Source organism: Aethalodelphis obliquidens, unplaced genomic scaffold, assembly GCF_003676395.1.
Source record: "Aethalodelphis obliquidens isolate GAN/ISIS:26980383/991018 unplaced genomic scaffold, ASM367639v1 scaffold12, whole genome shotgun sequence".
NCBI lineage: Eukaryota > Metazoa > Chordata > Mammalia > Artiodactyla > Delphinidae > Aethalodelphis > Aethalodelphis obliquidens.
Window position 1 is genome coordinate 5388044 of NW_020837956.1, and position 13274 is coordinate 5401317.

The window sequence follows — 13274 nt, forward strand, 5'->3', positions numbered from 1 at the left end:
GAGAGAGGGCTGTGCTGGGCCATCAGAGGCCGGGCACTGGAGCCTCCTGGAGGGGCGGGCTGGCGCCAGGCAGAGCAGAGGAAGGCGGCCAGGGGGCAGAGCGGAGGTGGAGCCGGCAGGGTGGGGCGGGGCAGGCCAGACCTTCAGGCTGTGGATTCTGGCCTTGATCCTTGATTGCCCGAGCCCAGATTTTACAAGCCCTAGTTTCTGCTCTGTGGCTCCAGGTTCAGAAAGAATGCTTCCTCTTCTTGGGCAAGCCAGGAGGGGACTGGATCCAATCCTTTGGTCCCAACAATTTGCCTGCAGGTAGCTGGCCGGGCTGAGCTCTGCTCCACCCTGGGTTGGGGGGGCCAGGGGCCGTTTGCCGGGGAGTTCCCCAGAGATGAGGCTGCGGGTGGTGACTTGAAAAGACCCCAAGGCAAACCCGACCGCCCCATCTTGGAGAGCACCTGACAGCTTCACAGCTCTGCTGCTCCCGCAGTGGGGGCCCAGGCTAAGCCCTACACGCTGGAGATAAGGCTGCAGCTCAGAGGGGCCCCATCATGATCGCCTGGATGAGCAGGCAGCTGGCCACCCGGCTAAGAGGCGCTCTCTGCCAGCTCTGGCGACAGCTCCTCTCTGCAAGGGGAGCCAGGCTGTGCACCTGCGGGACCTGTCACAGCCAGTGAGTGGCAGAGCGAGGGGCATCCAAATGTGGGCCCCACTCACACCAGAGTCTGGCCCTCACCCTCACAGCACCCAGCTGCCAGGTGGTTCCCCATGTCCTTTCTGAAAAGTCCCTCACCCCAGAGCTGCCTGCTGGCAGCTTCCACCCACCGGTCCTGTTGGGCCCTGGAATCTCCCAAGCCCAAAGGCCTGCAGAGAGAGGGCCGACCCTACCCTGCCCAAGGATATTATTCCATCAGATTATCCTGAGGCCTCCTCTGTAAATTGCACCTTTAGAGATATTCCTCTGGGGATTCTAAGAGGCTGCTGGGCTGCCAGGGTCCCTGTGAAAATACATATACCTACCAGAGTGGGGCCCCTTGAGGAGATGACACAGCCAGACAAGGGGAGGAGGTGGTACCAGGGACCCGGAAGGGGCAGTGCACCGCCCCACTTGGAAATGAGGCCCATTTCTGCTTTGGGCTGTATTGGCTGAGCCCTGGTGTCCCAGAAGGTCTGAGCAAAGACTTTCTGCAGATTCAGCCTGGACAAGAGTGCCCTGCTCTGGCCCAGGAGAAGCCCAGAGCTTGGGCTGGGAACTGGAGAAGGAGATGGGATGTGTGGGGACAGTGGGTGAGTGGGGAGGAGTGGGGGGCCCTTTTAGAACTCAGCTTCTTCCTCCCCTCCTCTCCCAGCTTCCAAATGGAACCAGGAAAGAAGTGACAGGCTCCATAGGCTGGGGCTCCGGAGAGCCAGGTTCCAGCTCCACTGCTACCATTTACAGGAGCGGCTCTGGCATGTTATATAAGGTCTCTGAGTCCCAGTTTACCCCCTGGGGTGAGGTAACATCTGACAGTGGATAAGATAAAAGCAGCTGATGGGGGAGATGCTTAATAATGATTTCTCTTCCCTCTTACCCCTCTGAACTTTAGTTTCCTAAACAGCCTCTTTCTGTCCTTCATCGAGGATTGTCAAAAGGTTAAAATTAGAGCAGGGATGTAAAAGGCCCCAGAAGCAGCAAGTCCCATTCCCTCATTCAAACATCCTCACCACCTCCACCCACCAGGCATCATGGGCACTCAGCTGTGTGCTGTTGCCTTGGCAACCACCGCCTCACAACTCCATCTGGAGGGACCCACCACTCACCCCAGCTGGGAGAAGCTGTACAGGGTCTGCCACAGCCGCAGCATCTGTCTGCAGGTCACAAGGGCTTCCTCTGGGCCTTTCAGTATCTGCTCCAGCTTCACCTTGGTGAACATCAGGCTGTGGGGAGACAGCACGGCAGTGAGAATGCCTGAGGGGGCCCCCTTCCCCTGGCTTTCCTCCCAGGGTGGAACCCCAAGGGATCCTGCCCACCTCCCCAGCCCTTAGAAGGTAGAGTGCCCACAAGCACAGTGGCCTCAGCTGTATCCCTGGACCACGTGTTCTCTCTGTGCCTCAGTTTCTCCATCCTCTCTGCCAAAGCGCAGAGCACTCTTCTGCATTCACCAGTGTCCCTGTCGCTCACGCTTGTCCCGATGGTGTACTAGCCCGGCCAGCCTCTGAAGCACTGTCCAGGGCGGTTACGGCCTTGCTTTCTTTGCCCCTCCTCTCCCTCCACACCCTCAGCTCCGCAGCATCCTCACTGAACACGTGCCTATCTTTTCACTTATATGGCCCACCAGGCCCACGACGGGGCTTTATATAAGAGACAGACCCAGAAGCAAACTGCGACTCAAGGAATGAGGCTGAGCAAGGGGCTGGTGAAAAGGTCACAGAAGGGCACAGGGTTCTGCTTTCCGCCTCCCCAGCAGGCAACATCTCCTAATTGAATGCAAACTGTATCCTGACCCTGTACACCTGAGGAGGGTCAGGTTTTACTCTGTCGAAGGATTCTTCCCTGGATAGCCCCAAACTGCCAGCCCTCCTTATACATTCAATAGGATGAAAGTGACGTGAAGTCTTATTCCGTCACCGCTTAGAATCTCTCTCAACCCCCAACCCTGAAGTCCTCTGGGGTAAAAGCAGTGGGGACGTGGCCCTGAGAGGGCCTGGGAAGACAGAGAAAGTGCTGGCCCACCGGGAGGCAGGACGCAGGGCTGGCTGGCTGGCTGCCTCCCTCTGCCCAGGACACAGACAGACCGGCAGAACACTGGCTCAGCATGACCAGGATGGGGTCTGGATGCCCTGTGGTGCCAAGCAATAGATCTTTAACTGCTGGGGACTCTGGGGTCCTGGGGAGGGTCAAGGCAGTGGCTGTTTACCCACAATATGGAAGTACTGCCATCTTTTTACCACGGGTACTGCCAGCCACACTGACGCGCACCAGCCTGCGGAGAACCTGGCCGAGCCACTGAGGCCCGAACAAGGCTGCGACTCCTGGTTCTCTGTGGGTGGTGAGCAGTGACGCCCTTCCGTTCACGGCACTGCTTTTGGGCAGACCCGAGTGTCAGGCCCTGAATCTGACTGCTGCCTGGTGGTGCTGCCGGCCCACCTGAGGGTGGCACGCAGGCCCTCGCGGATCACAGAAGCCGAGTCCCGCGTTGGAGACAGGGTGCACCCCCGTGACCGAGGCTGCAGCAGAGAGCAGGCCCCACCCTGGGAGGCCAGGCCTCCATCTGGGGGCTTCTCCCTCTGACCTTCCCCCTCAGTCAGGGCCCTGGCCTCCCCTGCTTGCACTGAGTCCTGGGCCTCCAGCCTCACAAAGGACTTGGATGGCTTCACTCCATTCCTTTCTTCTCACACCTTGTTTTTCTCAGATTGTGACTTGTTGGCAGAGAATTAAAAGGGTGGAATTTGCCCCTTTTCGGTGGAGAGGGTTTGGGTTCTGGGCAAGTATTATTTTTCTTCCTCACTTTCCCTCAAAAATCCATGTCCCTCTCTGCCCCTGCTCACAGGGTCGTCCCCACCACCACATGGCCTCTCCTCTCCTTTTTCATCCCTTCCCCCATGCTCAACTGTAAATCCCACCTCCCCCAGGAAGCCCTCCCAGATTCTCAGGATGCCCTGCACCCTCCTTAGAACATTTACTAACGAATCGCCCGGCAGGCCTACGAGGTCCAGAGGGCAGAAAGTGTGTTCCCCGCAGTGCAGACTGCACGGGCCTGGTGAGGAACGTGGTCTCAGTACTCCTGTGGGAGCTGCTGGGGACCCTGGTCTTGCCATCCCCACTCCCCTCTCCCGGACTCTCAAAAGGTCCGACACTCCACAAGTTTTAGGAGCCTCTGCTTTAGGAACGTGAAATAGAAGACATAATTTCTGCCTTCAAGGTGACAATCAGTGCTAAAAATGACAAATTGCCCAGAGAATCCAGGGCTGTATTTTTGGATCAGACTCAGTGCAAGGAAAGAACAGATGAGGGGTCTTGCCGGGGCTGGTGTTTGATGAAGAGGAGGGTGGGGTGAGATACAGTCGGGAGCTGGGGGAGGGAAGAGAAGCATGGGGGAGGAGGAGGGCCTGCGGCTGGAACAGGTGTTGGTGCGAGTGAAAGCTCCTCCCCCTGGAGGGTCGGGTCACCCAGGCTTTGTCCACTCCAAGGCTGCACCTCCCCTGGGCAGGGCCACTGGGAGCCGTCCCTGGGCAGACCAGCCCTGCAGCATTCCCCTGCCCCCAAATCCCACCAGACAGGCCTCCTCTGCAGCTCGGCCCTCTCCGCCCCGTCCCTTCCCCCTACTGCTGCCTGCGCCCCTGAGAGCCAGCGGGGGTCCGTGGCAGACCTGGCCACACTGTGTGCCCGGAACAGAAGCGGCTGAATGCTGAGCTGGCATTACAGTGACTTCTACCAACGCAGACCCTGACATTCCATTAGCATGAGTGACCCAGAGCGGAATTTCTCAACCCAACCACATCCTTTCTGGGCTGGGGCAAGCACTCCGACAGTCACACTCCGGTTGGATCCCTCACTCCCAGATCCTGGGAGCCTCCAGATTAGCTCCTGAGATTTCCTTGGCCTCGCAGTTCCGCGCTGCCAGAACCGTCCTCCTCAGCAAGGGGCCCTGCCCCGACTGTCCGTGCCACCTTCCATTCCTGCCACCTCTCCCCGTGACCTTGGGTACCTGTGGGCTGCTCACAGGGTATAAGCAGCTCCCTGCCGTGCAGGACAGGCTTTGTTTCACACTGTCGCCCCTGCTGGGGCTCACCCTTCCTCTCTGACATCTGGCCAACTCCTAACCAGATGTCACCCTCTGACCTTCTGTGCGTCCCCATGGGGGCTGCACCCCACCCCAACCCCCACGGCCTTTACGACATCATAGGGACTTAGTCATCCACACACAGTGGCCACGCCTCTAAGTCACCACTGAACTCTTTCCGCCTGGCAACGGGGATCAGCAAACAACCCCACTCCTTGCCACTCTTCTGAGACAACCAAACCACTGGTCTTGCTGGAGCACAGGTCTCCCTCTCTATCCCATCTGCTGGGATGGGTGGCCCAGTTCTTCACACAACGGTACGAGGAGGCTGGCAGTGCGCTAGGTGCCACTGTGGCTGCTGGGGTCCACACCAACAGGCCAAAGCCTCATCAGAGCACCGTGCTTCGTGGATGGGGCCGTGCGGAGGCCGCTGCAGTGAGGGCTGGGGAACAGAGGGGGCAAGCCCGGGCTCCCCGCCCCCTGCAAACAGCCCAGCCCCTGGCATACCTGTTTTATATGCTGAATGAGTCTAAAATGTCATCGGAAGAAAGGATTCTGAGACTTAAAAAAAACCCCACAATTTTAATCCAACGGTTCCAGTCCTCCTCCAAGAAGCGTGGCCACCCCTGCCCTTCTCTGAACGCTCAGGACAATCTTCAGTTAGCACTTAATTACTCTCTCTCATATATGTATGTATGTGTGTGTGTATGTGTGTGTGTATGTATGTATGTATGTGTGTGTGTGTAAACACACTTTTTTTTTTGCCACATAGGCTTATGCTTTTAACAATGAAGATAAACTCATATCAAGCATTGAAAAATTCAAATACTCTAGAAACAGTCTGCAGCCAGTCCTGCCTATAGATGGCAAAACTACCATTTATCTCGTCCCGTGTCCTGCCGCATGTCCCCACCTGGATGACGACTGCCTGCAGGACAGGACCCTGCCTCCCTCTATGTCAGTGCCCTCCTTGCCTCCTCAGTGCCTGGCACAGAGCTGAGCACATGGTGTCCGCTTAGCTTAACACTATGAAAATGTGTGTTGTCACAACCCTCCAGCCACGCTCTGCGTCTCGCAACCCATGTTGAATCAGAGCCGGCTTGTGACAGCCCCACGTCCCGCTGCTGGCTCCTGGCTAGGAGGCAGGCGAGGAATCTGCTCACTGATGTCTCAGAACTGCAGAGAGGGCTGGACTCACGCAGCCCACAAGCAAAGTGCTGGCTGATTCCACTTTAAGCTGTCCAGAAGCAAAGCTTCCTGAGGCCTGGGGAGGAACAGGGAGTTCTGGACGTGACATGAAAGCGTCTGGCTCCATGTGACTGGGGGTCTTCATCCCAGAGGACAGTCACCCAGGCAGAGCCAACAGCACAACTGAGGAGAGTCTCTGAGACAGGAAGGCTGGGGTATTGGAATCTTGCAGCCCTCCAACGACCTGACAAAAGCCATTCCGGAAGAGGAATGGCCACATTGCTGTCCTAACCCTGCACTGTAACGTCACTCGGTAGACAGACACTGGCCCAGGAGTGAGAAACCCGAGCCAAAGTCCCAGCTTTGCTGCTACCCAGCTGGGCATGTCACAGGTTCCAAACCTGTGAAATAGGAGTGGAGTCTCTTGCCCTGTCTGCCCCAGGGACTCCTGCAGGATGAACTGTGATGACCCAGAAGCAGCAGCTGAGAAACCTACAGCTGTACTAAGTCCTTAAGCACAGGCCTGCCCAAGGCTCAGGGAAGGGATTCCTTTAAAAATGCAGGCCTAGCAGACCCCCCAAAGCAGTGTCCAGGCCAGGTGTCTCTGAAGGCTCTCAGAAAACCCCAGAGCTTCATGGCCTGTTCAGCAAGGCAGGTGGCACCTTTGGCTCCAGGTGGTTCCTGGGACCAAAGATGGGCATGAGAAAGGAAGAGGATCAGAAGGGAGGGACAGAGCCACAGCCAACCCGGTCGGGGTGAACGAACCTCGGCCGGCTGTGGCCTTGTCTTGCAAGCACCTTCCTGTTTTTTAAGCTGCAGAATAAACACTGAGGTCTTTTAAGGCCGAACGCCTTTGCAGCGCCGCCATTGCATCTGAAGGCAGATGTGAAAGATGAGAGTTCTCTCTGGGGAAGGCGAAGGAGCAAGCATCAGTGTAAACGCCATGCCCTCTGTCCCCACTGCAGGGGTGAGGCTGCTGGGCTGCGGGGAGGAGAGTCCCGGGTCCTGGCACTCTGTGCACTCCAAAGGCTGAGGCATGTGCACCCTGTTCCTAGCAAGGAGGCCCAGTGTAGCCACGGGCCCACCCTCTAAGAGCGCACGCCCTCCCTCACGGCCACTGGAGCCTTGGCAGCCCACGCCGGCCACCTTCCGAGTCACCTATATGCGTCAGCACCTGGGGCCAAAGACAGGTGCCCATCACACCTGAACAGAGCCAGCCCCTGCTGAACCGTGAACGATCTCAGCCCTGCAGTCAGTCAGTCTGTCTGTCTGCATCTGGGCCAGCCCTCCTCCAGTGGGGGAAGAGAGACACCAGCGAGGTCAGCGTCTCTGGGTGTCGCCACAGGTCACTGGCTTTGCCAAACTTCGTGATAGCTCTGGCCAAGGGCTGATGATGGAGGTTCCCAGGGGAAAGCTCGGGTGGGCCTAGCACCCGCCTCCTCTCTCTCCTCCCAGGCCCTGCCTGGCTTGAACTCCTGGGCCGGGATCAGCCTGCTAATTATTTGTCAAAAGGATTAAGACTTGGAGCTATTCCCATTTGAGGCTAAGACAAATCATTTCTTTCCACTGCCGTGAAGAGGAACCATCTCAGGGTGGGCCTCCTCAGAACTGGGTGAGCATGAGCCTTTCCAAAACCTTTTTTTTAAAAAAAGAATTATTTTGTAAACGGGGGATATTTTTGTGACAGCAGCTCTGGCTAAGCCAGCACTGTCCTGGGGTCAGAGGTCATCTCGTCCATCCCCCTCACCCAGGGCCTCCAACCATCTTCCCCGGCGTTCCCTCCCTGCTGCTCACCCCAGCACCCCACTCTCGGTGGCAGGGGGATGCTGGCAGAGCAGAGCTGGCTGCAGGGAGGGACATGGGCTGTGTGGGAGGCACGCACAACGGGCCCACGTTTTTACTTCCACGTTCCTTGAAAGAAGTTCCCTATAAAATTTACTCAGCATGTGCAGTAAACACTTGAACACGATACCTGCTGCGTACCTGAGGGAAGCACCTCTGGCCCCTGACTCACTCCCCAGCAAACAGGAGGAGGTCGTGCTGAAACACGGCCTTTGGCATCAGGCAATGCAGGTACACCCAGGTCCCGCTGCTTCCTAGCAGGTGCCTTCACCTCTCTGAGCTCTACCGGATGTTGGTCAAATAGGGACAGTAACGGCACCACCAAGCAGGGCTGTTGGGAGGACTAAGGGCAACAGAAACTGTCAAGGCAGCCAGCCCTGGTGCACAGCCACCCCTCAAGAAAGGTCAGCCCTCATCCTGAGACTGCTCCGTCATTACCGGTCTTTCCTACCAGACCCTACGCTCGGGGCAGAACCACGTCTTTCTTATCTCCGTCTCCCCAGTGCCTCACCTAATGTCACTCAACAAATCTTTGTTGGATAACAGAAGAAGAAAGCTGAGTCACAAGGACTCACGGAGGCCTGGAAAGCTGTGGGGTCCCCATGACCAGCAACCAAAGCTGCAGAGCCTGCTGCAGAAGCTCTATCCTCTGGTCCCACTGCCCCACGTGTGCGTTCCGGGGCCCTGGTTTCTGGCTCCTGGCCCTCTGTCGTGGAGGAGAGGGTGGCGGCAAGCATGGTGAATGCACAAAAGGGGTATTATCTCTTTAAAGGACGGTAATTAGTAATTCCAGCTGATGGCTGCGCTGCATTGTTTTAATGAAGAGTTCTATTTTTATAGAAAACACATAATTGAGTGGAAAAAGCAGGCTATTCTCTGAGTCAGGCGGCCACGCCTCTGGAAAGTCTAAGTCCTCAGCCAGGAGGCCAGAGCCTGCATGCAGCGTGGGCTTCTACAGGAAGTGGGTCTTGTCCCGGAAAACGGGGCCCAAGTCTGATGACCCAAGTTCAAATCCCAGCTGCCCTTCTTGTAGCCATGTACCCTCTGGCCAGTCATTTCAACTTCTCAGAGCTTCAGTTTCTTATCTGGAAAATGGGAATGATGGTATCACTACACCCTGGGGGCTGTTATGAGGAAACAATGCACATAAAAGGCCTAGCACTTCATAAACGGTTCAGTCCACGTATGACCTGTCATTAACTACTCACCTAGCCCCTATTATGTACAGCTGCTTACTTAAGCCCTCTGTGCCTCTGTTTCCTCATCTGGAAAGTGGGAGTAACAATAGTTCCTACACCTCCCACAGCTGCTGAGGGGATTAGATGAGTTAATGCACGGAAAGTGCTTAGAGCAGTGCCTGGCACAGAGCAAGCACCGGGTGTGTTGTTATTCTGTCATTATTGAAGCACTTGGGGTTCAAGCGTACCAGGGCTGTTCAGTCAATCAGCTGCCTCGGGTTCTAGTCCCTGCTTTGCCACTCATCAGCTTTCTGACCTTGAGAGACCCCCTAACTCTCCCGTTAGCGTCTTTACCTTTAGAGCAGGAGGGTTGTAAAGACCAAGTACACAAATCAAACCAAAGCAACGACCAAACAGGGTTAAGGGGTATGAGAGTGCTCTGAGGGCTGTAAGCGCCAACATCCCCATGTGTTCCCTTCCCTCCTTCCAGAACAGCGAACAAAACAACTCGTAAGGTCTACCCGTCGGGGGGTCTAGTGGCGTGCTGGGTGTCCAGCTGCGGGTTCCCTACAGGGAGGAAGGGGAGGCAGAGGACAGGCCATAATCTCTGCCCCAAAGGTGCTTCCACACTCTCGGGGAAGCTCAAGAAACACATCCAAGGCCATTAGGAAACGAAACAGAAGAAGAGAATCAGACACTCAGTTGAGTGGTTCAGCTCTGAGTACAGGAGCTTCAAGGCAAAGTGGAGCCCAAGGGGAGTCTCCGAGGATGGGCAGGATTTGGAAGCAAGGCGAGGTAAGGTACTCCTTGGGGCTGGACTGGCAGGGACAGGTCTGAAGGCCTGGAGGTGGGGCTCAGGGAGAAGGGGAGGGGCAGCCCATATATGAGTAGGAACCAGCCACTCCCTCGCCTCCAAGGGCAGTCATCACCTGGCTCTCACCCTGGCCAGGGAAGTGCTGAAGGACACAGGTCTCAGGCTCCTCTAAATGCCATGCCTCTGGGAGAGACTCCACCAGGGCAATTAACTGGCTAAGCTCACACACTTGCTCGTTGAGGATATTATTTTAAAGCTCTAACAGGAGGGACCTCCCTAAAAGGGAGAGGGCCGCAGTCAGGCCCATCTTTATTACCTTCCCATAGACTAAGCCCTAACTTGCAAGGGACACTTATGGCGGCTTTTCTTAGCCCTAAAAAAACAGTAATTTTTCCTTGGCTCTGGAGGATGACACTGACTCATGTCCCCCAGCCTTTTAAGGTTCACACTGATCCTCTACCTCTTAATGAATTCATTCAATGTGATCCGACGTTTAAAATCGACAGCCCATAAGCTTCCACATCCAGGAGTTAGCGCCTTTTTGCTTCAGAAGCTCTGGCCCACCCGCAGAACAGCCGCCTGCGCCCACGGCATCCCCGGCCTTATCTGTGCTGACCGATGGCTGACCCAGCTTCCCTCAGCTGCAGGTCACCTCCAGGTACCTCCAGGTGACTCTCCAAACACAAATTCTTGACCTTGAAAGATATGAGCAGAAACCACACAGAGCCATTCCATAACCACTTTGGGGTGGAAGAACTTCCGGAAAGCATGTCCTCAGATGGAACAAAAGTTGGCTCCCAGCCAGGTATAAGACACCAAGAAGCAAACACCTTGGCCTTGGTCTATAATCTCTGCCCAGTGAGCAGACCTGGGGACCTGAAGACCACCCACTGCAGAGGGGAGGCCAGCCCTACTTCATGGGCACGAATTCACCTCCTGAGCCCTCTCCCAGGGGCAGAAAGGCTGGGCCACTCTTGCTTGAAAGCCAAGGGCCCCAGGCCACGGTGCCTGCCACCAGAAAATGTTCATAGGCGTGAGGATCAGGGAGCAAAGAGCTGAAATGGCTTTAAAACAAAGAATTCCTTCTGGAGAAACCTGCAAATATCTGTCTTCCTTCCTTTCCTTATTCTTCCCCAAACAAAGTAACCTAGATCATCTACCCTCCTAGTTGGAGTGTCAGCTGAAGACTCTCTGACCGCAGTGTCACGTGGAGTGAGGTTTCAGGAGGGCTCCAAAGAACCAACAGCAAAGGGAAATGCTGAATGTCAGACCAGTTTCGCCGATGAGGAACTGACCTTTGGGGAAGAGTGTGCCGGTGCCAGTGATTACGCCTGGTTTAACACTTCCCTCCACCACATGGCCTGCAAGTTTACCCCACGGCTCCTGTCCTCATCAGGGGATGTGGCAGCCAAAAATGTTTCATGAACCTGGCAAAGTGATAAACTATGTTTGTGCTAATACCTTTGATTCCAGCCCCCTCACTGGAGTGCTGGTATTTTAAGCATCCCTTTGATCTACTCCAAGTCCCTAATAAGAACCGTCCAATAAACACGCGGGGTTTAAGTCAGAGACATTAACAGAAGCCCCAGGACTCTGATCCCTTCTGCTCAGTGGAATGCACCACTAGAAATTTATCACATGCAACCTGAGAAAAAGGTGAGGCAGGCCAGGGAGAGATCAGAGGGGTAACCCTCGAGGCCAACTTGGCCTTGGCTGGATTCAGTCACGGTCTGGCCCCAGCTAATGCCTAGTTCTCAGCTCAAACATTTTCCAAAACAGCCCAGGTTTTCTGGGGGAGATGCTGTGACTGGTTCCATTTGCTTACAAGTGGTGAGCTCTGGCTTGTCAAGAGGGCCATACAGCTCCTGCTGTGGGGAGAGCTCCCTAGCGCTCCGACACCCCTCCCCCCAGGACCTTCCAAGGCCCCCAGGACCTGGGCTGGGCTAGCCAGAAACCCAAGAGGGGTGGGAGGGGAAGGGAAGGGCAAACCAGTTTGTTCCTTTTCTGTCAGCCCAAGAGCCTGGGCTTTCAAAACCCGTCTGGCAGGCTGCCAGGTCTGGGGTGGGAGCAGTGACTGACAGGCTGGTTATTGGAAAGCTCCCATCATTAGCCCAGGAATGTTGTTTGGTTACTATGGCGACCTCCCCTACAAGCGGCCTGACTAAAGCACAAGGAATCTGTTACCTAAAACCAGCGCCCCACGGAGCCCATGGCTTCAGGGACCAAGCTTAGCAGTGGCCTGTTCCCCGTGACCCTCCCGGCTGAGCCTCCCAATCCCAGGACTGGAGAAGGGACCAGCAAAGGCATCTCCAAGCTTGCTGTGGGGATCTCTTGCATTCTGAGGCCTGGCCTGGCTTGGAACCCAGGTGCAAACAGGGAGCCTGCTGCCCCCTTGAGGCCCCCGGCAAACTGGCCAGCAACGGCCAGGCCAGCACATGTGTCCAGGGCTCCGTCGGAAGCCCTCAGGATTTCAGGAAGCTGCTCGGGTGTCTGGTTCCCACCGTGCCAGGTTCCCACTGTCCCCGCAGGCCCATCAGTCTCTGCCTCACCACGTTTCTGCCTTTTTAAACTCAAGCTCCATTAACTAAAGGTCATCCCACAGCTTGGAAATCAAGATTCTCTTTGCTTTGCTTTCTAATCCCTGAATTCAGGAAGATTTTCAAGAGTCAACTCCACGAAAGCTGGGTTTTTCTCCTGGAGTCTTGAGTCTGCCCCCCAGGAACGGCAACCTCCTGTGCAGCTAAGGAGCTTGAACACCGGCCCTCACGTGCAGGACGCCCTCCCCCCACTCCCGGCCCACTGAGGGCACTCGTCTCCCTCGGGTCCCAGGTCCCGGCCTTACACTGTGGACCATCTTCCAGACCCACCCCCACTGCTGTCCTTGAAACCAGTTGTAAATTGACTGTGAGATCTTTTCTTGTCTGAGTCTCACAATAGTCCTTGGAGGCAGGACAGATGTCAGTCTTTGAGCAGCTGAGAAGATGCAGGGGCAAGCTTCGGGAGGCACCACAGGTAAGTGACAGCCAGGGACTTGCTGTGGCTCCCACATGGGGACAAGCGCAAGAGGAAAGGGGTCTGTTCCACCCAGCAGCATCCCCCTGGGCCAGGCCTCCCAGACCCCTGACACCGGCCTGCCAGCCTCTCCTACACTAAGGCAGTCTCTGCAGAAAGGAAGAGCCTCTACAAGGTCTCAGCCACCTGGGCCCAGCGAGGCACTGGGTGGCAGACAGACCCAGACCAGGGGCCTTTAAGTGCCTGCAATACAGACCTTGCTGAGGACGCTGAGGTCAGGGCGAAGGAGGCTGACTTTTGTTTGGCTGCAGTGATATTTACTGGATCCGGGGTTTAATTAACTGCCGTGGCAATAGCGGAAGCCACACGCAGCTTGTTCCCCATGCAGGACGCAGCTGGAGAAGCAGGATGCACTTTCAGTTGAAGAGCAATGACATTGTTCAGTGATCCCTGACCAGTAATGGACTCAGCGACCTTTCCTGCTAA

At 56.0% G+C, this 13274-nt stretch overlaps 1 protein-coding gene across 3 annotated transcripts in view; it reads right to left on the reverse strand.

Annotated features, from left to right (window-relative positions):
- Positions 1-13274, reverse strand: part of TTC7A (tetratricopeptide repeat domain 7A) — a 122726-nt gene that overhangs the window by 23857 nt on the left and 85595 nt on the right. For all 3 annotated transcript variants that reach the window (XM_027113180.1, XM_027113179.1, XM_027113181.1), the window contains one exon: positions 1792-1908. In XM_027113180.1, coding sequence (XP_026968981.1) covers positions 1792-1908 — 117 coding nt within the window. The remainder of the gene's footprint in view (positions 1-1791; positions 1909-13274) is intronic.